The sequence below is a fragment of the Mastigoproctus giganteus genome, chromosome 10 (genome assembly GCF_048544385.1).
Source record: "Mastigoproctus giganteus isolate SK-2022 chromosome 10, ASM4854438v1, whole genome shotgun sequence".
Classification (NCBI taxonomy): domain Eukaryota; kingdom Metazoa; phylum Arthropoda; class Arachnida; order Uropygi; family Thelyphonidae; genus Mastigoproctus; species Mastigoproctus giganteus.
In genome coordinates, this window is record NC_143584.1 from 1,584,404 (window position 1) to 1,612,091 (window position 27,688).

Sequence of the window (27,688 nt, forward strand, 5' to 3'; positions counted from 1 at the left end):
TGTACGATTGATGGGTTAACTCCTACAATCTGCAATCTCTTGGAGCAGCAATTACTATAAGGGACTTGTGTGCAGGAGCATTGTCAAGGAGAAGCACGACTACTCGTTATGTTTTTATGTTCTTTATGTTTTCTGTATTTCCGCCTTTATTGCTCCTCTTAAATTTTCGAGAACAGCAGCATAGGGATTTTCAGTGACAATTTTCTTATGTGGCATGTAGTCTATCAAAAGAATTCCTTCCATATCCCAAACAATGGTAGCCATGATTTTCCTGACAGATGGTTGAGTTTTGAAATGTCTAGATGGTGATGACTGATGGTGTTTGCTGTTTTCTTTCCAAATCAGTGACGAATACATGTTTCACCACCAGTAATAATTCCTGAAATAAACGCCCCCCATCCTCATGTGGATCCGCATCACATACGTGCAAATTTTCTTCACAACTATGAGCCCTACACCGTTCCTAGACCGATTTCAGCATTCTTGACATACAGTGAGAACTTACCTTTTTTTGACATGGCCAAGATTTATGGAGAATGATGAGTACCGATCTTTTAGAAACATATTTACTAGCAATCATGGACGCTTTAATATATCTACCTTGTATAACCAGTTGTTTAATTTTTTGGCACATTTCCGAACTACTACTACAGAAATGTGCCGTTAATCGTCGCGAGCGGGGGTCATCTATAAATTCTCGATCCCATACACACCAAAAACATCGTTCATGAATAACTTTTAGTTCATTCCATTGTTTTGTCAAACTTCTAAATCTCCTCTGTGCTCCCAGTACTGAGCTGGACCTGGGCAAATAAGATTGAGAATGTAATAAAATTGCAATTTTCCACTTTATATGAAGATTAATTATAGACAAGGTTAACTACGCTGCCCTTTTCAGGAGCTTTTGTCTTCTCAGAAAGTTATTTCTTTGGACTTTACTCTGTTCTGGATTTAGATTTTTCTCTTTGGATTTTACTACTGTTCTGTATGCCTCTGAAATGGGCACCTTCTCATGAGACAGGCACCTTCTCTCATGAAACCTATCCTCACCAGCAAATACTGGATACTGAAGTGGGCAACTCACAAACATTGCCTTCCCTCCCAAGAGGACTACTAGCATGGCAGATCAACTTCAAATCCCACGGCTGCCTAAAATAATCCGCAGCGACCACTGTCAAAATGCTGGTTGGCAAGATCAACTCCCCTGACTTCTGGGTCATATGCCAGTCGCATGTACCACCTCCTATCCTAAGAGCCACTCCTATTCTTCACAGAGGAACAGATTGAAGATCTGTGACCTATTTCTACCCGGCTAAGTACTTCCCATTATACAAGCAAACGATCGGAATAGACCTCCAGAAGTTTGCACCGGATCGTAATTATAGGGGTTCGCTGGCCGAACTGGTAGCACAGTGGTATCGTCACAGTCCTCCCCACACCGGGTGGAAAAGGCTCGGGTTCGAATCCCGTCGATGATGAGAGGAACTTTAATGGGCTTTATTCACTCTGTGGCTGAGTTAGTCGGTCTCAGGCGTAGATAGCAAGGTTCCCCCAAGAAACTGGGAGTTTTTCGTCCAGCAAAACAGGCAAATCGACCAGAGAACACACGCAATTTAGGGACACAATACACATGGCTATATGTAAGAAATTACCGGGTGACCCTAATATAATAGTTTTGCCGAACTGGTTCCACTATTGTATGGCCCTAATGTCTACTCTCAAACTGATATTCCTACCTGCCATCTGAGGCGGAGAACAGCACCTCGCATGTACTGATGAACTCTTTCACCAGTACACTTTCGCACTTTCACATGAAAGTGCGAAACTAGACCAACTTAATGTACGCCTGAGACCCGCGAGATTAGTGAAATATGACTTATGAGCACGCATGTGTTTTGTAATTACTTTGTATAAATGTACAAATGTGTATTGTGTACTGTCCGCCTCAGAACTTGTATATGCTCCCAGCTATATATATATTCATATTCCTTATAACTTGTTTTATGTCACGTATCATTCTGATCTATTTGTGATACACGTTTCAATGTTACCCCTTAACATAGAAACACCCCAGACCTCCTGGCTGTGGCGGGCACATTGTTTTTTTGCTATATATGGACGATATATGTAATGTGGTTACCCAATAAAGTGCAATAGAGATTTTCTTCTTCTTCTTCTGTAGAGCCCTCAGTGCTTGGGAGAGACCGGGGAAGCTGTGGCATTTGGTTTCGCCAGCAAGCCAATTTTGGATTTCCGATTTTGCTTTTATTTTTGCAACTTATTGAACGGCACTCGTAGATGAGTGATAAACATACAGTGCATGCACTAAATGTGAAGAAATGCATAATGCACATCGTAAGTGAAATTACAAGAACCTTTCTGATATCAAGAAATGCCTCTTTTCCAGCTATAGACCCCCAGTCTACCCTCATCGCAGTGGTGTCAGTTTGGGGCATGCGTGCAGGATTTTTACTGTGTAAAATATCTGAGCGCAGTCCTGAGCCAATTTAAGAAAATGCTACACCCGAGCTTCAGCCAATCACTGACATTTTGCACGTGGCGTCATCTGTATCCTGGAGACTGCCTTTGTTCTCTGCTCACAAATGTCCTTGGAATTATTATTATATTTTTTTTTTTCTCCTGGTCTCTAATTGCAATTCAGTACCTACCAAGGTTGAGGCAACACGGACTTGACTTAGGGTAGGAGGGCTTCGGGCAGACGGGAAGGGGAGGAGGAAAAATTGACAAGAGTTCCGAATGCATTCGCAATGCATCTACTCACGTAACTGTCCAGTTCCACGGGGAATAGTTGGCACTCTTTTGTTGGCAGTTTGTAGTCATGGCAACAATTAAACCAACACCCCACTGCCAGAATCCATTAAGGGAAAGGATGAACGGAAGAAATTTGAGGAAGCCACCGGAACCACTCTTTCAAATGTTTAAACATGAAGATCGTCTATTAAAAATCGTTTGTCTTTCTCTCACACTTCGCCATGCATAAATTTGCACAAACGAGCCTCACCTTGCAAAACGAATTTCTGCAAATTCGTCTCTTTGTTGAGCTACCACCATCTTAAGACGCCTAATTTGTCGACATTTTCCGGCTCGTCAGCGGTAAGATGTGCCACGACCATTTGCAATGTCCTTTCAATGTCCAAATGACCAGACATTGTGGATATTTGGAGCCAGAGGTCCGGCAGTGCACCGAATATTTCCATCGTGCACTCACGAACTTCGAATCCTGTCAATGACGCCAGGAATTTTATGGCCTTAAACGTGGCTTCAGCCACTTAGCCGGTCTGAGGCGAGGATTGAGAGAATTTTTCTCCCGGAAGCTCGGGTTTTTCGTCCAGCAAACAGCAAATCGATCACAGAATGCACACAATTTACAGACACACTATGTGGGCGCCTCACAGCTACAGATGCTTTAGTACCTGTGGCTGTGAGGCGCGCGCGCGCACACACACACACACACACTTCAGATCGTCACACATTCGGCTCCCCTTTCTTCTCAGCAGATGGCGTGAAGACTCTTCATTACCATACGGAGAGCGGAACAAATTTTCATTCGAGAGGATATTTTCGGTTCGCGTGTACCTGGCGCTATTTCGCTGTTGGGGTTGTCATGGCGACGCGTCCGACACGAAGGGAGACCTTTAAAAGTGTGGCCCTCGAAAGGATGTTGATTTCGTTCCAAGTTTCGATTTCGACAAAGACGCAATCACCCGGCGTGACGTCTCTCGTTGCTGCTCACGCGAAGTCCTCCGAAAAGGTCCTCCTGCCTTCCGCCACTGACATTTTCTTCTTTCGCTTCTAGCAACCCCTTGACGTCACACAGTTTGGTGTGATTGATCGCGGATCTCTGCCCGCTTTCCACGCCATGTACGCGGTTGTGATTTGTCCGCGATTGCGGAACCCTCCAGACTTTCGCCAACAGCCATGGGATGGAGGCTACTAAATCATGTAGTATAGGTACAGTCAGGGCGCACGCACTCATCTAAGTTCCACGGCTTACTCAGTTATTCGACACTCGGACCAAACGTGACTGGCAAGAAATTTCCACACTCTCAGCACACTGTAAACACTTGAGTTGTTTACAACTGGCCTCGAGGAAACTCACGGCACGAGGCCTCAGTGCATCGTGCCTGGAAATTGGTGCGTGTTTATGACCGCGCCATATTTACTTATTGATACAATAAATGGCCTTGAATGGATTGAGCACGCTGAATTCTGATGGGATCCTTCCACTTGTTCAGATTACGAACCTAACGGGGCATAAATTCAAATTAAGAAAGGACAGATGTAGAACAGATGTGCGGAAATTTGCCTTTAGCCAGCGGGTGGTTAATTGCTGGAACAAACTTCCATCTGTCGTTGTGGAAGTTGATAGGTTGAATAAATTTAAGGAGGAACTGGACAGGCATTTGGAGGGAATGGTGTGATTTTTTTTTTTTTTTTTTTGGCTGATGCATAAGCTCACTTGCTTAATGCAGCATCATTTGCTTTCTTGCATCACATATGCCACTACTACTACTAAATGTATGCAACCTCAAGGCATTACAACCTGTTCTAGGAGGTGTGAGCTGGTATTGCCTGTCCTATCCTGAGAGTCTGCACGGTAGTACAGTGGCATCGTCACCGTTCTCCCCACACTGGGTGGAAAGTGCTCGGGTTCGAATCCCGTCGATGATGCAAGGAACTTTAGTGGGCTTTTTTTCACTCCGTGGTGGTAACTGAGTTAGTCGGTCTCAGGCGTAGATAGCAAGATTTATCCCCCAGAAACTGTTTTTTTTCCCCCAGCAAACAGGCAAATCGTCCAGAGAACACACGCATTTTACAGACAAAATAAATATGTGGATAGATGTATTCATTTACAGGGAATCATGTTTTTTTTTTTTTTTTTTTTTTTTTGTCCTATCCTGAGAGTCCTCGTTACACTGAGCAGATAACGCATTCATAACCTAAAATGGGTGAAACCAATTGTTTCTCACTTAAAGACTGAGAACTATTTAATGAGTCCTGGTACTTGACAGGTCTTGGAACAGTTTAGGATTACATATTAGCGTTCCTTCTACCAACACTTTGACAATTACACGAGAAAACTTACAAGAACAGCACAGTTCTGGGAAAAACCAATATCGATCCCACAATACGCGTTAAGTTACACCTCCCAGTGGCCCACCCTCGCGTGTAGCGATGTAGATATCACCGCCTTCTCCTTTGACCAAAGAGGAAGGGCAGATTTTTGCTATACAAGAAAAAAAAAAAAAAAAAAAAAAACCTTTATTTCCCCAATTTTCGTAGGTACTGATCTAGCTTGCCCAAACTTGCGGCTCCAAATACCTGCGGACTAGGAACTTATTCCAATGATGGTCCGTCCGACATTATTATGTCCTTAGATGTCCTTAAATATTCTGATTTATTATCTCAATATTTCGATGGCCATATAAACCGCCTGGATCGTTACCCCATTACTGCTTGTTTTAATTAAATCCGTCCAGATATAAAAGTTATTTTGGGGGGGGTTGTTATTTCCCAAGTGGGAACCTTACGCTGCGCAGCATTAAAACATGGCTGACACTTATTTGACCATCTCTTAAAAATATCGAAGTTGATCCTCCATGATGTTCCCTACCATTAAAGTCAGACAAACCGATCTATAATTCGCTACTTTGTTCTTAAAAGCACTTCTATGGATGTCACTGCAGTGGCACTTCTCCAAACCCTGAGTCTAATGCAGCTCTCGTGATTACCCTTAATGCACTCCACTGCCGTTTCTCTCAAAATAGCCTGGCATTTTTTCTCCATTCTCCCACACAGAAAAACCATAAGGATCTCGTGTTTCTGCGAGGAATCCTCACGACTGTCAAGTATCGACACGAATTCTTGATTGTGTTATGCTCGGGCTTTTGCAGTGCGAGAGCATAGCCCATATAGAACAGTCAGCCAGATCGCAGACTTCAATCTAGAATAACATGCCTTGGATGCTCTAGACATCAGCCCTTTACTAGCAATAATTAACACTTTAAGTCTCAGAACGAGGAATCGATGTCACTGTGCGCCCTGGCATTTTGGAGTGCGCGAGATTGTGAAAAACTCCATTGAATTCAATAAAGCGGTTCCCAAACAACATTTTGGGAACAACTTTATTAAGCAGATTACCATGGATTGCTGACGCGAAATCGACTATTCATAGGTTTTTCGAACTTGGAATAACTTTCTAATTTCGGATAGAAACTTGTCCAGTTTCGTCAATCTCTATCATACTGATTTATTGACGTTTTTGTGACTTCGTTTTTGAAAACCAGTGTACTGTATTTAATTTTTGAGCGTTATTATTAACAGAATTATTATTATTATCAGTTTATTTATGAACACCCCTGTACAGACATTATCTAGGGGGCCAACAACAAATTAGACGACAGCACTGAAAATCAGAAAATACATAAGAATAAATGCATCAACAGCCAGTCACTTGATGCAAGCAACATAAATATAAGCAACAGTCACTATGAATGAATTTCATAAAATTTCTGCAGTACTCACAGAGTGTTTTGAAGACTCGTTCATTACAGATGATCAACAGTTCAAATTCCACACAAATGTACACTCTCCTCTTCATTCAATTTCTAGTGTAGTATACAAGTCCGCTGCTATCAGCTTCCTGTAGGTTTTGTCATGGCAGTACCTGCTCGGGTCCATTTTCAAGACTCTAAAGAGCTTCAGAGTATTTGGCAGGAAACAGCCGCCTTAATCCCTCCCTGTGAAGGAGGGCGCTTCAGAGACTATGAGGATAGTAGAGCCGGGCCCCAGGGCGTGGCCTGACCACAAGATGATCAATTTGGGAGGCATCTAAACTCCCAATCAGAAGTTGTGCAAGAGTGCTGATGTTACGCATGGTGACCACGGAGCAATGTTTAAGTTTGTATACAGTATGGATTTTGAAATTGTAAAGGGCTTCCCGGCAATCCTATTCAACCACCAGAGCACCCAGTATTCCAGGCTTTGTATTCCAGCTGGGGCAGAGGACCAAATAATTGAGGCATAGAGGGAAACAGAAACAATACATCTTTGGATGTATTGGGTCACTGATTGTATTGGGTTCTGAAAGTGCCTTTTAAAAGGTAAGGCCCTCATCCCACGTCATTCCAAAGCCAGTGTAGGTTCTGACTTTCTTAATCTGTGCTCCATTTATAGATAAACTCAATTCTATTCTTTATCTTCTTATTAGTTATTGTCAGTTGTGCTGACTTGTCAGAGTTTAGCCACAAACCTATTTTACCTAAGTATAAATGCACTTCATGAAGCTGAGCGTTGGCGTGGGAAATGACAAAAGGACACAAGAGCTATTATTATTATTATTATCTGTTTATTTCCCATAAGGAAACCACCCCGGAACGGCAAAGTGCCAGGAGGGTGCTAAGTACATATCAGGGTACGATATACTACGTGAAGAGGGCTTATCCTATTCAACCACCGGTTGAATAGGATAAGCCCTCTGCACGTAGTATCTCGTACGCTAGAGACAACAAAATACTTAATGTCATCGGCGTATGAAATAAAACTATGATTCTGCGATAGAAAAGGTTCCAGGGCGGCCGCGAAAAGCAAAGCTGATAAAACACCTCCCTGAGGGATGCCCCAAGTGAGGGTGTATTCTGCACGGAATTCTTGATGTTGTACAATTAGGTTTCTTGGCTTCAAAATGGTCTCGATGACATGTAACAGTTTGCCTTCAATGCGGAAGTAAACGGACAAAATATATTCAAGGGCAGATAAGGAAACATTATCAAAAAGTTGCCTTAATGTCGAGGAATATGATATCGATTTGGGCCTTTTCATTTAAAGATTGTTGTGCGCAAAACACTGTTGGGTTAAAGCAAGGAGGATGGCTTTTTCAAAGAGTTTTAATAGCGAACAACTGATCAACATGGGCCGAAAGTCTGAAGGGTCTTTTGGGGTTCTTCTTTTTTGGCACCGGCCTCACATAGTAGTCATTCCAACTCCGGGGGGGGGGGGGGGAATTCCATCTTTCAGGATATTTTGGAATATATGCAACAAACATCAACAATATAGGCGCTACATATTTTTAAAATAAAAATTGGGAACCTGTCGGGGCCGATTGTAGATTTGTTAGGCAAGGCATTAATAGCATTAATGATATCTCTAGAAACAGTGGCATCGGATAATACATTCACACAAACACCGCCATTTGCCACAAAATGTATCATGTCCTCCGTCCGATATTCTTGATCATTTGTATCTTTCCCTTTACCTGGTAGCCTTTCAAAGCATTTCTTAGCCATTCAGCCACTGGGCTGAATGTAGAAACTACATTCAGCCCAGTGTCTGAATGTAGCTTCCTCCATTTCAAATTTAATAGCCTTTTTGTCGACAATTCGTTTTGAATGTCGTCGTTTTCTTAGAATCTCTTCGTAACGAGCAAGTCGTTTCTTTTTCAAGAAGATGGCTCTTTTTTTCTTATAATCCGTGAGGTATTCATTAAATCCGAATTTCTCTATTTCCGATAAGCCTTTTTGCTTGGCCACGAACGCCTTTTCCAAAACCTTGTTGAACAACGGTTTGGTTTTGTCAGTGATTCTTACCTTCTTCGAAGCACCCAGGTCAGAAATCAATAAGAGCTGTTCCTCAATCAAATTGGTAGCTTCTTCCACCGGTTTATTGTAGAAAACATCCCAGTTGTAGGTCCTAAGATGTTCTAAAATAATTTCAGGTCTTACAAACTTCAGGGAGTATATTTTCTTGGTTTGACTTGTTTGCTCATCGATTTGTTGCACACTTGCTCTAATGGATGAGGAAATTTCACAGCATATTGGGCAGTAATCTGACTGGAATTTAATTTGAGGGTGACATTTTTTATGTTATTCAGATTACGATACAATAGGTACCCCCTAGTCGGAAGCGTACTCAGAAGGGTCAGTTCTAAGGTTGCACCAAGGTGTTCTTTAGAATGATCGTGTCTTGGCCTAGGCATATTAAAGTCTCCAGTTACGATCACAGGAAGGTCAGTAGCAAGATTCTCTGTTATCCACACAAGCAGCTCGGTCCGGGTGTCTCCAGTGTGCTCCGGTGGAAGATAGATAAGGCAGACTTGGATTTTTTGAGCCTTCTTCCTGAATGAGGCGGAGATAGCTTCAAAGTTTTCAGTTTGACTTGATTTTATTCTTGTAGGATGTAGACTTTCATGATTTTATTCTTGTAGGATGAAGACTTTCATGATTTTATTCTTGTAGGATGAAGACTTTCATGTTAAATAAACTGATAATAATAATAAAAAATATATATACGATAGCAACACATTCACTCCTCTTTTCCTTTCTGCTGTTCCCAATAAATCTGTAACTAGAAGGCTGGACAGCAGATCCAGTTGTCTGTTATGATTTAGCCAAGTCTCCATAATACAGATGAAGTCGTATTCTTCAAGGTAAAGGAAGGTCTGTAATGTATGCAGTTTATTAGCAATACTTCTGACATTCTGAATAAAAAAGGCAAATGGGCTGGTTCTCTCCAGAATGGGGATTTTTTTTTTCTTTAGTTGCTATAACGATTGTTGCATACTTCCTGATCTCCGCACGAATGCTGTGTTCTTTTCCCGAAATATTTTAACTAATGCACCGAGTGGTCAGTTATTGTATGCAAGCAAGAATCATCAGATTTAGGTACTGAGGTGAGCATGTAATCACAAATGACGAATATGAAGGATGCCTCGTTTTCAACCGTCTTACTCTGAGCAAACATGGCTTTTATGTCATTTGCCTGTGTGTTCGGAGGAAGCCTGGTACAAAGACTTTCTCCTTTGTTCTTACGGCCATAATATTGAGCCTCCTTACCAAGGGACCATCTGCAGTGAGATTTACATGCGCCGTATATGCATTAACAGCGTAGTTCGAAGACTGCGTAGACTGATATCAGTAATTATTCCGCAATTGGCTACTGTAACCATCTGAATTGGAACATGTTCATAAGTTGGTTGCCTTCGACAGCCTCTGATTCTGCTCGCTTCCATTAGTTTTCTGGGATGAGGTTTTCCTTGTATTTTGGTTAGTAATTTCCACATACGTCGATCTGGGACAATTTTCAGGACACACCATACCAGCCTCACATAAAGCCGGAGTATCGGTGGGAGACATACCCTGTGGCAAGTGAAATGGAGAAGCCTGGGTAGGAGCCTTGGATTTTTCGTGAGTACCTTCTACCGGGGGCTGCTGAGGCATTCTCGGCGTTGTTTGATTAGCTGGCTTATCCCACAACATCATACTACTCTTCGGGTCAGTCATCTGGTCTCTTAGTGAGCATATTTCCTGTTTAATTTCTTGTTCTGTGCTGGGAGTTGTTGGTTGGCTATGAGAAGGGTGGACAAGCATTCGAAAATTCGGGGAAATTTTTCTTCTAGATTATGCATGTACTTTTCTGCCTGCATGACAACAGGTTTAAGAAGTTCCGCAAATACTTCGTCTGTTATGCTTTTAAGCATGTACTTCGGGTCGCTAAGATCCGCAGCGTCCTGATCAGTTATAACATTAATAGGATCTGCCTGTGAGCAGACAGGGCGGTTTACATGAAGACAATGCTCGGGACAAATATCACAACCAAGGACGTTTTGAATATCAGAATCGGGTATAGTTCCTGATCTCAAATGTTCCACATCCCTGAGACAGTCATTTGTTCGTTCGTGGCCATCTTTCTTGTCTTGTGTATTATTTTCAAAAATATTACTTTTTTCATTGTTTCCCAAGCCACTATGTTGTACATCAAGAGCTCGGGGAGGGATTGTTAAAAGCAATTTCCTCCAACGTATTGCGTACTACCGTGGACGCTTTTCTTTCTTTCTGCTGGGGGGAATCAGGCTTCTTATTGGAGGTTCTTGCAGCTCGTGTAGACCTACTATTCGATCAACATTTTCCCACGAACCCCGTTCCTCTTGCTCATTGATAAGCGGGATATGCTTGAATATCCTGAGCATGTCGGGCAAATTGTGTGCTTTAGATCACAGGAGTAACTGTGATTGGCATTTTAAAGACTAGTTCGATAGTTTAGGGTTGTCATGAAAACTCCGCAAGCACTAAAAACGGTTGATGCTTACCCTAACACAGCACAAACTAAGAAGCAAATTCCCAGTGGGAACGAGCCAATATCCTTCAAACCCCACATTCTTATTTTTTAAATAGAAATAAGTGAAACCACTAAGCCTAATTATCGACACTGCGTGTGTGACTACAGCAAAACATACGTGTTAGCACGCGGCCAGCAGAATGCTAAGCCTAATGAGATTAGGTAGATAACGCGAGAGTTCTCACAAGATAACTCTCATAATATCAAAATTTTCTCACCCACGTAATCCGCTTGCTTAGTTCTTTCAGCTGGCACACTTTTTCAGTCGAAGAAAACACTTCATACACATTTAATAATTCGAAATTCAGGAGCTCGATAAAACGTGGCTGCACTGAATGACGGCCATATTGGTGAATATGTTCGTGATTTGGGCTTTCAACTCGCTTAAAATTCTAAAGTAGACTTGTGACGATATTGTGTTGTATCGATATCAGAACATTTTCAATTCTGCCACCATTGACAGTTTTGTAATCAGTATCACAAGTGTTTTTGTTAGGCCTAATATACAAATGTCTTTATAACGTAACCTTATCACGTAGTCTAAAACAGCGTAGTTTACACTGGGTGCACAGAAATCATAGGATACCTACCTAGTAACGGGTAGACCCACCTTTCGGCAGGATAAGGGCAGTCACACGGCTAGGCATTGAGTCCACTAGTTCACCAAAGCGTTTCACAAGTATTTCCATCCATGCCTGCTGCACCACTGTCCATAATTCCGTCGCATTCCAGAGTGGAGGATCCAAAGCTCGAACGGACCTTTCCACAGCGTCCGAAAGATCGGTTCATGTCCGGTGAACGGGGAGGCCATTCCACGGTGGTAAAATCTGCGGAATGCTCTTCGGACCATGTTCTAATCACCACGGTTCTGTGGGGAGGCACATTGTCCTGTGGGTGCACGATGACTATGAAGGGATGCAGATGGTGTGCAAGGATGGACACGTAACCTGAACCGTTCAAAGATGCGTCTAGACGTACCAGAGCTCCCAAAGCGTGCCAGCTGTACACGCCCCAGACCATTACCGACCGCCCACCTGCCTGAACATTTCCTTATTGACATGACGGGTGCATAGCTTCGGGCTGTTTCTTAATGGGACTCATTGGACCGGGAGACCAGTCTACGATCATCCAAGGTCCAGTGCCGATGTTCTTTCGCCCAGTTCAGGCGTAGAGTCCTGTGTCATGGTGTTAGCAATGGGACTCTGCTGGGTCCCATAACCTATTGCAGCTAATGATCGCCTGAAGGTCTTGGTGGAGACGTTTCTGTCACCTCCCTCGTTGAAGTCGGCGGTGATTTGTGCCATTTTCGCTCTCCGTTTGGCTGAAGCAAGGTGGTGGATGAACTGGCCGTCGACAGAAGTCGACGGCCAGTTCATCCACCACCTTTCTCCGCCCACAGCGCTGTCCACGATGAGATGTTATTCCGGAAATTCCCGATACTGTTGATACTGTCGAACGGGGATAGTGCAACTTCTATACCACCTCCGCGATAGAGTGCCCATGCGTCGGACACCCACTATCATCTCTCTTTCAAAGTCGGTTAACTCACGACGTTTATCCATACTGACATCGAATTGAATGCAGTGTACCCATATACTCGCCAAGCGGTGGGTTAGTCCACTAGCGAGAGAGGTGACAGCGTCGCGTTTCCCAGGAACCAGGTATCCCATGAATTCTGTCCTCTCACTGTACTGCCGTACAAATATGCGGATTACTGTAGCCATATTTTTTTTCTCTTATTTCGTGAGTTGTTTAGAGACTAAAATCCTACCTCATTACATTTCATTTAGACAGACTAAAATTCTACCTCAGACTAAACAGCAACGCAAAGGGCTCGAAGCAGCAAGATGCTTTGGTTAAGGGAAGGACTTATGAGGGCAGCCTACGAAGTAGACAGTGCACGCGTGACTTGTACCCTCTGTGCAAAGCTACCTTTAGCAGGACGTGATGCAGCCATAGGGGATACCTCTGTGTGCGTTCATTGCAAAGGGCATGAGAAGGTTAAGCACTAACTGGGTGTTCTGATGGGAATAATTCCATCAGAACACCAGCAGATCACCCAGCTTGAAGAATAGGATCGATGCTCTCGAAGGATTAAAAGAGAGGTACCAATCAGGCAGTCAGCCACCCCAACCCAACATATAAGCTCAAACCCCAGCATCAAGCGCTTGTGAGTAGCACAGTTGGTATCACTGTCCTCCCAACACAGGGTGGAAAAGACCTGAGTTCGAATCCCATCGATGACGGGAGGAATTTTTATGGTGTTTTTTTTTTTTTTTTTTTTTTACAAAGGTGGCTGAGTTAGTCAGTCTCAGGCGAAGGTAGCATGGTTTTTTTCTTCCGGAAACTCTAAATTTTCGTCCAGCAAACAGAAAATCGACCTCAGAACACGCGCAGTTTACAGACAATATACACGGAAAAACATGGCCTTAGTCGCCAATGCTCCTAAAGCCCAATACCAACAACTCTAGCATCAAAAAACGCGACCTGTTCTGCAGCAGAAACTCTTGATCCCACAGGTAGTTGGTAACTATATTGGTGACTATAGTGCTTAAATTTCTCATGCCCGTTGGTGAATAAAGAGAGACGGGAAACATATTGTACAAAATGTACAGATGTCAGGAAAAAAAAAAAAAAACTTAGGTGGCGCTGGTGTGACTGCATGCTCTTTGGTAACTGAGACAGAAACGGGTAGTTTGCTAAGTCATATTCTCATTCATGATTCCATCGATCGCATTCTGTGTTTTATGATATTAACTCTGCATTAATCGCACTAAGCATACACGTCAGGTAAGTGATTTAGGCTGTACCAACCATTTTAATAATTCAGTACCAACCATTTTAATGATTCCACTTACAGTTCTGATTGTTTGATTCATCGTTTCTGCTTTTACCGACAGCCAGAGTTTGTCACATCTCAGACTTCCATATTTCAAGTATTAGTAGTAATTTCACGAGTTTCTATTGCTTTAATTAGAATCAATTGAATTGAAGACTTGTGTTGATCATTTCTAGTCGCAATGATGGAGTCCCATTTCCACTTAGTCTGCCAAATCCTATGTACTTTTTCTGACAGATTCTCAGTTATCGGTTGATTCAACCACTGCTCATCTCAGTTGTTCGAATTATTCGCTGTACGATTCCTTTCGCTTCAAGGGTGGAATGTGCAATGTCCGTTCTGATATTCCCTGATTTGACAGAATGTGAGAATGGCCATTCTCACATTCTGTCAAATTCAACTGTTGCCTCTATCGATCTCCCAACTCCACTAACCACTTGGAACTTTGACGTTGAAACTTGACTTTCTCCAGTCCAACTTTCCTACCAGTGAGGCAATTTTCCTCGGTGATTGTAATGTTCACAACTCCAGTTTGCTTCGGTTTTCAAGTCACACGGACGCAGCTAGTCGAAATGGTGATGCTTTTGCAATTACTAATAACCTCGCACAGATTGTTCATTTACATTTACAATGCAACAACGAAGCAAACTCCAAAATCGCCGAGTTGCAAGAATACCTTAATTGCATGGGGCTTCGACTAAATGAACACAAGACAGCACAAATGGTTTTCACCAACAAGGTATTTAAAAATCACATATCAATACGCGTAAATGGCAATGTGGTCAAAAAAGTCAGGACACATATTGATCTTGGTCTGAAATGGGACGAAAACCTAAACTTCACACCCCATTTCGGACATGTAAAGAAGAAAACTTACGCAGCGCTATGGACCTCCAGACAAGAACTAGTAGGTATCAGGAACCCTGACCTTGTTAAACAATATATTTTAAGATGTGTCATCCCCATCCCTCTCTACGCATCTCAGATTTGGTCTTCTGCCCCAAATGCTACCATCAAGGCTTTCCTGGGTTTAGAGTACCGGATGCTGAGATGGTTAAACAGAATCACTACGCAGCCATTTACAATCTCAAGAACCATTTTATATGCCAACTTGGATGTCACGCCTTGGTCTCACATTATTGTCACCAAGAACATCCTCACTCTTGCAAAACTACTGACCGGGAGAGTCGACTCGCCGAAAACTGACCACCTGCTGACTCGGCCCCGCATGACGCAAAGGGTGGAGAATAGAACAACATCCCTTCCAATCAGTAGCGCCCTCACACAGCTGGAAAGCCTTCGGCGATTTTTTCCTTTGAACACCATTAAGATGTTCAACGATCTACAAGCAGACCCAGAAAGGCTTTGCGCAGAGAAGAGATACAGGACCGAAGTGTTTCAAAAGGCATTACTCCACCTATAAATGTTGAGTGATGCCGACTGAGGGAAACAAAAGAGAATGCAGGAAATGAAGAACGAACTGGTCGGGACTGTTTTTGCTCCTGTTATGTTTATGTTGGACGTCTTGTCTTTCTGTGAACTCGCTGTAAATAGTGCTGTAGATGTGAACATTCTCTAATTCCTTGTAAAATTGTAAATTATGCTTGTGCTCTCTTTCTATCTGCCTATCATGTAAAATAAGGCAATGATGTGTATAATATAATTAATTAGACAATGTATGATTTAGAAAATGTATAATTTAGACATTGTATAATTTGTATAATTTATAAAGACTGATTTGTATAAATTATAAATAGATAATTATGTATATAAATTATATTTGCATATATGAATGTGCACCCCCTGGTTAATAGCTGTAAGCGGGTGTCTCTTAGGAGAAAATAAAGATAATAATACTAGAATGCCTAACAATCCTAACCACGCAGCCAACACGCTTGATCTTATTCTTACAAACAAACCTTCTAAGTAGACGATCGAGGTGAGTACTCCTCTAGGCACCTCAGATCACAACTTGTTGATGGTCTCTTCTCAAACAGAGAGAGCCTTTCTCTCGTGGCCATTCTCAACCTCGTGTTGTTTGGCATTACAACAATGCAAAATGGGATTATCTGCGAGATTTCTTTTCTTCTTTTCCTTGGTCAAATTACTGTTTCAAATCTTTTGATGTCGACATTTGCTCAGATCGTGTCAGTGAAATTATTCTTGTAGGAATGGAATCCTTTATTCCACACTCCACTTTAAAATCTCATCCTTTATCTAAACCTTGATTTTCCAATAAATGTGCTAAGGATGTTCAACATAAGAATGTCGCATATCGCAATTAGCTTGTATCCAAATCTCCAGGTTCATTTTCTTACTACACCAAACCTCTCAACAATTGTGAAGCGGTTATTAATTTCGAACAGGCTAAGAGCAGAAAACTAGCTTCTTGTCCAAATGGTAGTCGGGCATTCTGATCTCCTGCCAAAGCTATTGGCCGCAACTTTTGTCCATCTCTATTCCCACCTCTGTCAAAACCAGATGGTTCTATTGTCACTTCAGCTAAAGATAAAGCTGACCTGCTAGCATCCTACTTTTCTTCCAACTTGTATATCGATGATCTTGGTAAACCACCTCCTACCATTCCCAGTACGATGCATTCAAAGCCTCCTGTGGTCTTCCGTCAAAAGGATGTCAGATGTATTTTGACGAATCTTGATGCTAAGAAAGCTCCAGATCCTAATGGTATTTCTCTACTTGTTCTCAAAACCTGTGCTTCTGAACTTCCTCCTTTGTCACCTGTTTTTTTTTTTTTTTTGTTTTTTTAACTTTCTTATTCCAAAGGTGTTTTCCCTTCTACTTGTAAATTTGCTCATATCCAGCCAGTTCCTAAAAATAGTGACGAATCCCCCCCATCCAATTATCGTCCCATTGCACTTACTTCTACTCTTTCTAAAGTGATGGAGAAATCAATTAACCGCCAACTCTTAAACTATCTAGAAACCTTCCATCTGGACAATGATTTCCATTATGGATTCCGTCAGTGTCATTCCACTGGTGATATTCTGGCTCATATTACTCATCTGTGGATAAAATCAGTGGAAAAGTTTGGTGAAACTCAAGAAGTTGCTCTTGACATTTAAAAGGCTTCAGATCGTGTTTGGCACAAAACTCTTCTAAATAAGCTTCGCCCTTATGGTTTGCCAACAGTTTTTTTGTAATTGGGTGTCCAGTTTTCTCTCTGACCGCTCACTGCAGATGATGATAAATGGCTCTCTGCATTCTATCTTCTCCACCAATGCTGGTGTTCCCCAAGGTTCAGTTCTTTCTCCCACTGTTTTCCTCTTGTACATTAATGACCTTCTCTCATTGACTGTAAATCACATCCTAGTTTTGCCGATGATAGCACATTGCATTCCACCTTCCAGTTTAAGAAATCTTGCCCTGCACAAACAGCTTCGACTTCTCGAATATCCTCTGCTAATTCCTTAAATGCTGATCTCCACTGGAGCAAAGATAACTTAGTTTATCTTAATCCTTCTAAAACCCAGTCCTGTCATATAAGGATTCTTCTGTTCCTATGCTTTTCTTCAATGACACTGATTTAGAGGCGTCATATGTCTCTCTTGGGGGATTACCCTAATTTCTAATATTTCTTGGCATAAGCATATTACAAATATTGCTTCCTCTACATATAAAAAAATTGGGTTTTCTCTTTCGCACTTTTCTTCCAAACAGCTTATCACTCTGTACAAATCGCAAATCTGCCCTACCATTGAATATGGAATATTGTTTCCATATCTGGGGCAGTGCTCCCAAAATCTCTCTCTCGGGCTTCTAGATTCCATTCAAAAGAGGGCAGTTAGGATAATCAATGACTCATCTCTGATATCTGATAATATTGGTCAAAGTAACTCTTGCACATACCTTAAGAGTTCTTATCTGTTACTCCAACTGGACGTATTATCTAGATGTTCTGGGGGCAGAAACGTTTCACGTGAGCGGGTAGCTAATATCAGGGAAGAGAGCCTAAAAAACTTCAAGGGTTGTTAAATATACAAGAACAGTAAATCTTAATTGTTTATACAGTAACGTTAGAAGTGTCGTCAATAAAATGAGCGAATTCGAACTGCTGGTTAAAACAAGTAACGCGGACATAATAGGGCTTACAGAAACGTGGTGCCACCCGGAAATTGGGGATGATGAGTTTCAGTACGGCTTATATAATGTATTTAGGAAGGATAGGTTAGGAAGGATAGGTTAGATAGAAGGGGTGGTGGGGTAATGCTTCTTATCAGAAGCAGCCTGAGTGCGACGATAGCTTTCCCGGATTCAGACATTTCACATGCTAGTATAGAGTCTGTATGGTGTGAAATAGTTGGAAACAAAGGTATAATGCGAGTAGGAGTAATCTACAGACCAGGTGATTGTGAAGATTATGACAAAAGCCTCTACATGCAAATGGAATGGGCAAATAAGCATCAATGCCTTATTATGGGTGATTTCAATTTGCCTCTAATTGATAGGAGTGGTAAATGGGAAGGAAACTTTTTAAATCAACTAGATGACTGTTATTTGTATCAACATGTCAGAGAAAGTACTAGAGAAGAATATCCAAGACGTCATCACCCATGAATCAGATGACATAACAGGGCTGACAGTAGAGGAACCAGTAGCAGGAAGTGATCACGGAGTTCTACGGTGGATGATGACGAGAGAGGTAGCAGAAGTAAAAGGCAAAGGAATGGGTTTTAATTTCAGAAAAGGAAATTACGATGCCTTAAGGTACTACATGGCCTCTATTAACTGGGTAGATATCGTGCAGAGAATGAATACAATTGAACTGTGGTACGCTTTTAAAACATTAATCACAGATGCCTTGAATGCGTATATACCATTAAAAAAATACTCCACGAGGGGGGTTCCAAGTTGGATGAATAGTGAAGTTGCCACATTACTTGAGCAGAAAAGGGTGGCATGGAAAGGTTACAGAGCAATAAAAAGTACTGAAGCCTATAACAGCTACAAGGTGATGTGTAATAGAGCACAGAAAAGGTTCGACAGGCAAAGGCAGTTTATGAGAAATCACTATCAAACAGAGCAAAGAGGGAAGATAAAGAATTCTTCACATATATAAATTCCAAGAAGAGCAGGACAAACCAGATCGGACCTTTACGTAAGGGAATGGGGATAGTATTAAATACACCAGCTGCCGTTGCTGATGAACTCAACAGTTATTTTGCATCGATATTTACAAATGAAAAGCCTTTTGTGGCAATGGGAAATTGTGGGAGCGAAGTTAAAAAATATGTAATTAATGATATTGAAATTTCGCAAGATTATTTAATGAAAAAACTTTCGAGCCTACAGACCAGTAAGGCTCCTGGAGTTGATGGAATATATCCTAAAATCTTAGGAGAGGCGGCAAGCGAGTGCATTGAACCATTGAGGCTAATTATGCCAGCATCACTACATCACTAGACTCTGGGGAGATTCCCTTGGATTGGAAAAGTGCAAATGTATCTCCCCATGCATAAGGGTGGCTCTAAAAGTGAAGTTGGAAATTATCGACCTGTCAGTCTGACTTCAATAGTAGGGAAAATCATGGAGGCAATGATCAAGGGTGGAATTCAGGATCATTTGGATCGAATTGAAATTCTCAAGGATACTCAGCATGGTTTTGTAAAGGGAAAATCATGTTTAACAAATCTGGTTCGCTATTTCGAAAGGGTCACTCACGAGCTGGATTTAGGGAATAATTTCGACATTGTTTATTTAGATTTCAGCAAAGCTTTTGACTCAGTCCCACATGAGCGGTTGCTTTATAAGCTGGAACAGGTTGGAATCATTGGGAAAATCCTTAGATGGATAGAAGGATGGCTTCAGGGCAGGAGGCAGAGGGTTGTGATAAATGGCTATTCCTCAGATTGGGTTGATGTAAGAAGTGGGGTTCCCCAAGGATCAGTATTAGGACCACTGTTGTTTTTAATTTTCATAAACGACATTGATGAAGGGATAGAGGGCGTGATGGCTAAATTTGCAGATGATGTTAAAATTGGTAGAGTAGTTAATGATCACTGTCAAGCTGAGCTTCTTCACAGAGACCTAGATAGACTTTAGGAATGGTCAGAAAAATGGCAGCTGTGCTTTAATCCAACAAAGTGTAAGGTATTACACCTGGGAAACAGTAATCCCAAAAAATCTTATTCACTTGGTGGAGTTCAACTAAACCCAGTACTGGAGGAAAGGGACTTTGGTGTTACGATACGGTCAGACATGAAATTCTCTGAGCATTGTAAACAGGTTGCAAGGAAGGCCCATGGTGTCCTATCGATGATCTATCGAACTTTTGCAAGTAGAGATAGGGACGTGATAATCCCATTATATAAGGCTTATGTTAGACCACACTTGGAATACTGTGTTCAAGTATGGAGACCGCACCTAAAGAAAGACATCGAGCTTCTTGAAAGGGTGCAAAGACGGGTAACTCGCCTGGTGAGATCGGCAAAAGGGCGTCCTTATGAAGAAAGACTTCGAATATGTGGGTTGCGGAGTTTGGAAACTACACACCTTAGAGGAGATTTGATTGAGGTGTTTAAGGCTCTGAGAGGCATCAGTAAAATGAATGAGGACAAAATTTTCAAGATTATAAATGATGCTAGAACTAGGGGACATAAATTCAAGTTACGGGGGGGGGGAATGTTTAGATTGGACTGCAGGAAGTTTTATTTTAGCCAGCGAGTTATAAATTACTGGAATAAGTTGCCTTCATGGGTGGTAGAGGCCGACAGTTTGGGGAAATTCAAAGGTCATCTGGATAGTACTTTCGGGTAAGGGAAGCGCATAGGATGATAGGTTTAATTTCCTTTTTTTTATTAATTATTATTATTTAGTTATTTATTTTATTTTATTTTTTTTTTGTTTTTATCATTGTTTTGTTCGGATTTTTTTTTTTTTTTTTGGCTGGTGCGGCATAAGGCATAGGCTTTCTTGCACCATGCGGCCGTTACTAATACTAAATCTCTAACAGTCTCTCCACTCTGTCTCATAGACTTTCTGCTTCTGCTACATACCTTTTCTATATATACTTCCATGGGCACTGTTCTTCTGAATTGACTTCTATATTTCTCGTTCTGTCTTCCAAAGCAATCCAAACAAGTGCCGCAACCATTCAATATTCTTTTACTGTCCAACTTCAAGCTCACAAAACCAACTTTTCTTCTTCCTCATTTATTTATTGAACTTCCGTTTCGTGTAACAACCTTTCTTCATACTTATATCCCGAAAATTACAATCTACAAAACTTCAAGTCTAGTGTCAACAGTATCTTCTTTCATCTTCTCAACTTTCAGTTCATGTACGGTACTAAGTAATATAGGTTATAATACCTCTCGTGTTTGGGGTTTTCATAAAAAAAAATTCTTGGTAGCTTGTTTTCCTTGTTTAAATGGCTTCAAATCCTTGTACAGTCAACTCCAGGGAGTCAGGTTTAGATATAGTTTTCTCTCAATGTATAACCATACTTTTTGAATCCTGCTCTCAAATATAGTATTTCCGTAAACTCTCACATTTAGCCAGACAGCGTTACAAATCGCAGGTTGTCGTCAATAAAACGCAAAGCTTCAGTCAATGGATGAAAATCTTCAAGATCTGGATCAAAATTCATTGTCTGATAATGAAAATTCTACTCACTGAACGTTTACGTGTAAGAGGAGCCATTACAAGATTACCCTGTGTATCCATCTTCAATCTTGCTGGTTTGACCACACAAAAGGAATTCCAGTTATTCCTAGATGAATGCCAGGGCTCCGAAAGGTATATCATCAGAATAATGAATAGAACGTGAACAAATTTATGTTATGTTAAATAAATTGGACTATCAAGATCTTTATTTAAGAAAGCCAGAAGAACAATATCTCAACTTCAAAATGAGTTTAATAAAATTATTAACGGTCTCTTATATACAAAATCTCAAAATTTAGAACTGACCTCTCAGTTAACCTGTCTAAACTAAATTACGAATTACTACTGGAACTGAAGAACTCGTATGTAGTAAACAGAACAGAGAAACGGAAGACAACTTACAAAGACAGCACGACTGATTAAATTTTAAAAGTGATAATACCAATATTATCAGCTGCAATTATATATAAAAAGGTTTGAACAACTTAAGTGGGACCAACGTCCCCTGCAAAAATCCACTTAACTTTCCTTTCTTGAAAGAAGAACGCCGAAGAGCGCAGTTATCCCCAACTACTTTCAATTAAAAGGGAATTAATTCTGTTTGGATTAAGAGCAAGGGCAACTCGCGCTACGGTTGGTCAGCGCGTCGTGTTTGATAACCGCGCCTGTGGAAACAGTCGGTTTGTTCTGTTTTATTGGCTGGACAGCTGGGCTTTGATCAACTGTACAAGACCACGAGGGAACAAGCCCTGTTCTACAGCGAAATGACTTTGCATTGTCGCAATTAGAAAAAGAACTCTTTATTGTATACAGAATGCACACCGATGTACACAACACCCTTCACGGCTACAAGCCAGCAGTTTACGTAAAAGGAATAACATAACATAATAAACAAAGATGAGAAGAATAAAGAAAAAAAATAGCATTATGTCCAATTATCAATGATTAAAGTACATGATTAAAGCCTGGAGCACACAAATGACAAATTTACAATTGAAAATATGTTAACAACAGCGTGTTAGCAAGTAACTTTATTTCCAGGAAGAAGTCCTTTTATAGCGCAGGACGGACACTCATCTGAGTAGGTGCAGTGTATGAACTGCACCTACTCAGGTGAGTGCAGCATTTGCACGGGTAAGAACCGATCGGATAACTTTAACCGGTTTGGGACACATCAGATCGTGCCGATCTGATGTGTCGATAACTTTAAACAGTTGAGCAAAAATTTTACCACTGCAACTACTCGAAAAATGTCATTAAACGCGTCACAATTTTAAACCATATTAATTTTTAAACCATACAAATCAGGTTTTGCTGAACATATGAAGGACACATGATTTCGGTACTCCTCTATTCGATGGCAACTGTCAGAAATATAAAATTTCATTAAAATCCGCCCTCGTGGGTAGCACAGTTGGTAGGATCGCCGTACTCCCCACATCGGTTCGAATCCCGTCGATAACAGGAGGAATTTTATGGGTTTTTTTCATAACGTGACTGAGTTAGTCGGTCTCAGGCGAGGGTTTTTCTCCCAGAAACTCGGGTTTTTCGTCCAGCAGACTGAAAATCGACCTCAGAACACACGAAATTTTCAGACAATATACAAGGAGCAAAATGGACTTAGTCGCCGATGCTCCTAAAACTCAACAACTACTTCATGAAAATCCATCCCAGAGCTAGTTATTACATGCGGACAGACGAACGGAGATGGTGAAGACTTTACGCTTATATGCTACCTCATCTAATTACGAGATATGCTACTTTCAGGAGGAACTAATATTGATATGATTTTTGTACACAGTGAATCCTAAAGTAGGTAAATTGGCATCGTTTTAGGTGTATCTCATATTGGGAAAACCTTCACGAGTTGCCATGATACTGAAGTACCTCGAATAAGTAACGCTTCACCAATGGAGAAGACTAATGTCACTTATTCCCGGCGGATATCACCAAACAGACAACACCGTTTCGAGGCTTGTTGGCTTCTCCTCGGTGGGCAGGTAGGTACAGTGGTGTTGTAATAAGTGACAACCCAGTTATGAAGTATAACTCAACAATATGAGAGATGCCTGGTGGTGTGCAGTAGTATGGACTATACAAATTTTGGGCTAGAGCCTCACATACGATAAGCTTCACTGAACGTATGTATCAGTGAATCTCATCACAGTGTGAGGCTGCAGCCCAAAATTTGTCATAGTGATAGAAACTATTTAAGGGGTCTGTTGAATCCCGACCAACAAGAATGCATGAGGTGATTACTAAAGTGGTTATACATTTTTAACTAAAAAATTACACAGGCGACACTATACAGGGTGTTTCAGTTAAACGTTTCAGAACTTCTAAGAGGGGTAGGGTACATCCTGACAACTCGAAATCATATAGCAATGTGGGGTCGGAAATGCTTTCCTGAAGCGGTGTTGTACACAGAAGCACCAAAGAAAGAAAAGAGACCGTAAGTGAGAAATCGTTTTAATAATACATGAAAAGAAGCAAAAGGTACATGGATTAAAGTAAGTGTTCGAAGTTTCTTCCACGGGCTACAATGCACGCCTCACATCTCCGACGCATGGACATCCGAACATTCTGGAATACTCCAGGCGAATTTCGAATTTCTTCGGCAGCTACTGCGATTCTTGCAACCAGCTCCTCAGCATTGTCAACGGGGGTGTCATAAACTAGCGATTTCATATGACCCCAGAAATAAAAATCAAGACATGATAGGTCGGGTGACCGAGCAGGCCAACGCACGGGACCACCACGTCCGATCCACTGTTGACCAAATGTGACATCCAGGTAGTTACGAACATCTCCGCTATAATGGGCAGGGGCTCCATCGTGTTGGAACCACATTGTCTGTTGCGTCGATGCAGAAATCTGTTCATCTCTCAAAAGTTGTGGCAATACTTGCTGCACAAAGATCAAGTAGATAGGTCCGGTTAGACGACACGGTAACAGGTAAGGTCCGATGAGGTGATCTCCCATAATACCGGCCCATACATTGACCGAAAATCGAATCTGTGCTGCACGACGTCGTATTGCATGCGGGTTCTCGACCGCCCAGATATGGTCGTTATGCGTGTTGGAAATTCCTTCCCTTGTGAAGGATGCCTCAACGGAAAACAACACTTCAGCAGGAAAAAGAGGATTTGTAGCACATTTTCCAAGGTACCACTGTGCGAAAGCAATACGAGGTTGAAGAAACTTCGAACACTTACTTTAATCCATGTACCTTTTGCTTCTTTTCATGTATTATTAAAACGATTTCTCACTTACGGTCTCTTTTCTTTATGGTGCTTCTGTGTACAACACCGCTTCAGGAAAGCATTTCCGACCCCACATTGCTATATGATTTCGAGTTGTCAGGATGTACCCTGCCCCTCTTAGAAGTTCTGAAACGTTTAACTGAAACACCCTGTATGTATATTTTTTTCTTTGTCCGGTGTTTGTATTGTCTAGCGCAAGTGAGGAAGTTCGTTAAAAGATGAAATTCAAAGTATTATCACGAAGTCTTGTTGAAAGGATGAATGCCTCAAAGAGGTCGTTCTAATCCAAGTCTTCTTAAAGCGGTAAAATCAAAATTGGACACGTACGAAGATCACGTAAACAATCAATCGATAGAAAGCAGGAAGAAAGAAGGAAGACGGCGTATCAGCCGATCGATTAACTGACGACCCCATTGGCTTCGTTCCGATGCCGTTGACATTGATCCGCTTGTGATGACCGAAGCGTTGTCGATGGTTTTGTGCCAAAAATGAACACGTGGAAAGTGAAAGAGATTTGTTAAAAGCATCAGAATGTAGAGAAAGACAGACTGTAAACACTTTAGGATTGGGTTAAAGTGTTTACAGAAATAATTACAGAGAAAAGCGTTTACGGCATTTAGTAGGTTGGTTTGTGTACAGTAGCAGCCTAAACTTTGGACAGGCTGCATTTGGTTACTTAGTAATTAAAATGATGATTAAATTTAAATTAATTATATGGGTGTACATCAATGTACTTGATGTACATCACTAATTCCACAAAGAACAGCTATTTCTCCCAACAGAAATTTGTTTTATACTTAAACTCTTCGATCCTTACAGCCTCTCGAGACTCTTCAAAATCTCTCTCTCTCTCTCTCTCTCTCTCTCTCTCTCTCTTCTTCAGCGTGTTTCGCATCTTACGGAACGAATGTTTCATTACGCACATGCAACTGTTCCGACGAACCGCTAAACCGTCTGGAGAGCGTTCTCTGAGCTCCCTAATGAGTTGGCACGAAACAGTTCGCTCGCAAATTGGAAAGCCCAAAAAGATTTCTAATCACGTCACCATAACAACCTGATCTATTGTTATGGAGACTGCCGTAATATAAAATGGGGGCTCCGCTCGAACTCAAAGTGGGAAATTAATGTTTCCAAAGTTAGCGACATTAAGCTTTGGCAAAATTTGTTGCCACCGAAGTATATTACGACGTCCCTCCCATTTGAACCCAGAGAACGGTGGAATTGAATCCTGCTGGACAAATGCATCTTCTCTCTGTAGCATAACTTGAGATTTCAAAGGCAGGCCCGATAATTTTCTCTGACGCAGGAGCTTCGCCCATTCTGTTTGATGCTTCGTTCACGTTGGCTGGCGTCGGATAAGTGAAGATAATTTTCGGTTTTGGATGCTCCTCGCAACAGAGTGAAAGCGCCGCAATCTTCGAAAAGATCCAATTCTCGCCAAATAGGGACCGGACAGATTCTCTACAAAGGCGTTTCCAAGGGCACTAGTCTCAGGCTATGTAGTTTGTACACAGCCTTTATACTTCGTGGTGTATAGTTCCACCTGGGTTAACCCAAACTGACTTTGACAAGAGCAATATACACACGGAATCTAATTCTGAGGCATTTATGTCTGGCGACATCGCAGCGAGGCATAGCCACGAACGTCGCCACAAAGACCTTGCTCCAAATTAATTTAAAAAATTCTATCTCACATTATGAAGGCACTGGTATTACAATACTCTAAGCCACTCTAGACTCTATTGTGGGGATATTCCTCCACGAATTGCCTTACTGCTGCACCATTCTAAATAAAATGCAGTGCTCCAGTGGAGAAGTACTTCGCTATTTTCTTTAAGGTGTAGCCACATTGCCCACCGATGAGATCCCGAAAAGAATCGAAATAGTGGTAGATGCACCTTAAATAAAACAGCTAAGTAATTCTCCATTGGAACACTGCGTTTTATTTGGAATGGTGCAGTATCAAGGCAACTCGATCTCATATTGTGGAGGAATTCCTCCACAATATGAGATCGATACATTAAGTAGCAACTTAGTTTGCTCAACGCTACGTACAGAATGAGACTATGCCTGCGTCTACAATAACGTCACACAGTTCCAACAGCGTAAGGCCTCTGCCCTAAATCAATTTTACTACAGGAATTGAATTATCACAGACTGGTTCATTAGCCAAAAGGATATATCAAATTGATTTGAGATACAAATGCTGCGAAAATTAAATGAATTTATCCACAATTTCATAAACTTGTTTATCATAACGAGAACAAAGAAATAGGTACTTACCGAGTGATTCCGATGTCTGCCTTTTGCAATGCAATCTGGGAAGCTCGAACGGCGGCATTCACAGCAGAGTCCACTCTCTCCCGGAATTTGGCCGACCTCAGCATGAACAAATGTTTCTTCTTCCCCGACGACACCAGGACGTTGTTCTTGTACTTTCCTTCCTCTTTGGTGCCATCCTTCAGGGTCGTAACCCCGTATCCGTACTTCTTGTTGTTGTACCACTCTCCTTCGTATCGCAGTCCGTCCGATCTCTCGGCAATGCCAAAACCACAGCGTTTGTCGTTCTTCCACTCGCCCATGTAACTCTCCGTCACCGCAGCGTCTGTGACATCGTCTTGGCTGACAAAACTGATGTTGCTATCCGTGTGGACCGACGTCTGCGTCACCCCCGACTGACTCGACTCGGAACTAGCAGAACTGAGGTTCGACCCCGAGCTTCTCACCGATCCGACACCACGCCGGTCGATGTCACCTGTGCTGCGTTGCTTCTTTATCCGCAAACCCTATAATAAAGAAAAAGAAGCTATCAGGATGCGCGCAAGAACAG

At 41.7% G+C, this 27,688-nt stretch overlaps 1 protein-coding gene across 1 annotated transcript in view; it reads right to left on the reverse strand.

The window, feature by feature from the left end:
• jp (junctophilin) overlaps positions 1–27,688 on the reverse strand; it is an 87,533-nt gene that overhangs the window by 24,773 nt on the left and 35,072 nt on the right. Inside the window, exon 3 of the mRNA XM_090383614.1 lies at positions 27,142–27,644. Coding sequence (XP_090239740.1) covers positions 27,142–27,644 — 503 coding nt within the window. The remainder of the gene's footprint in view (positions 1–27,141; positions 27,645–27,688) is intronic.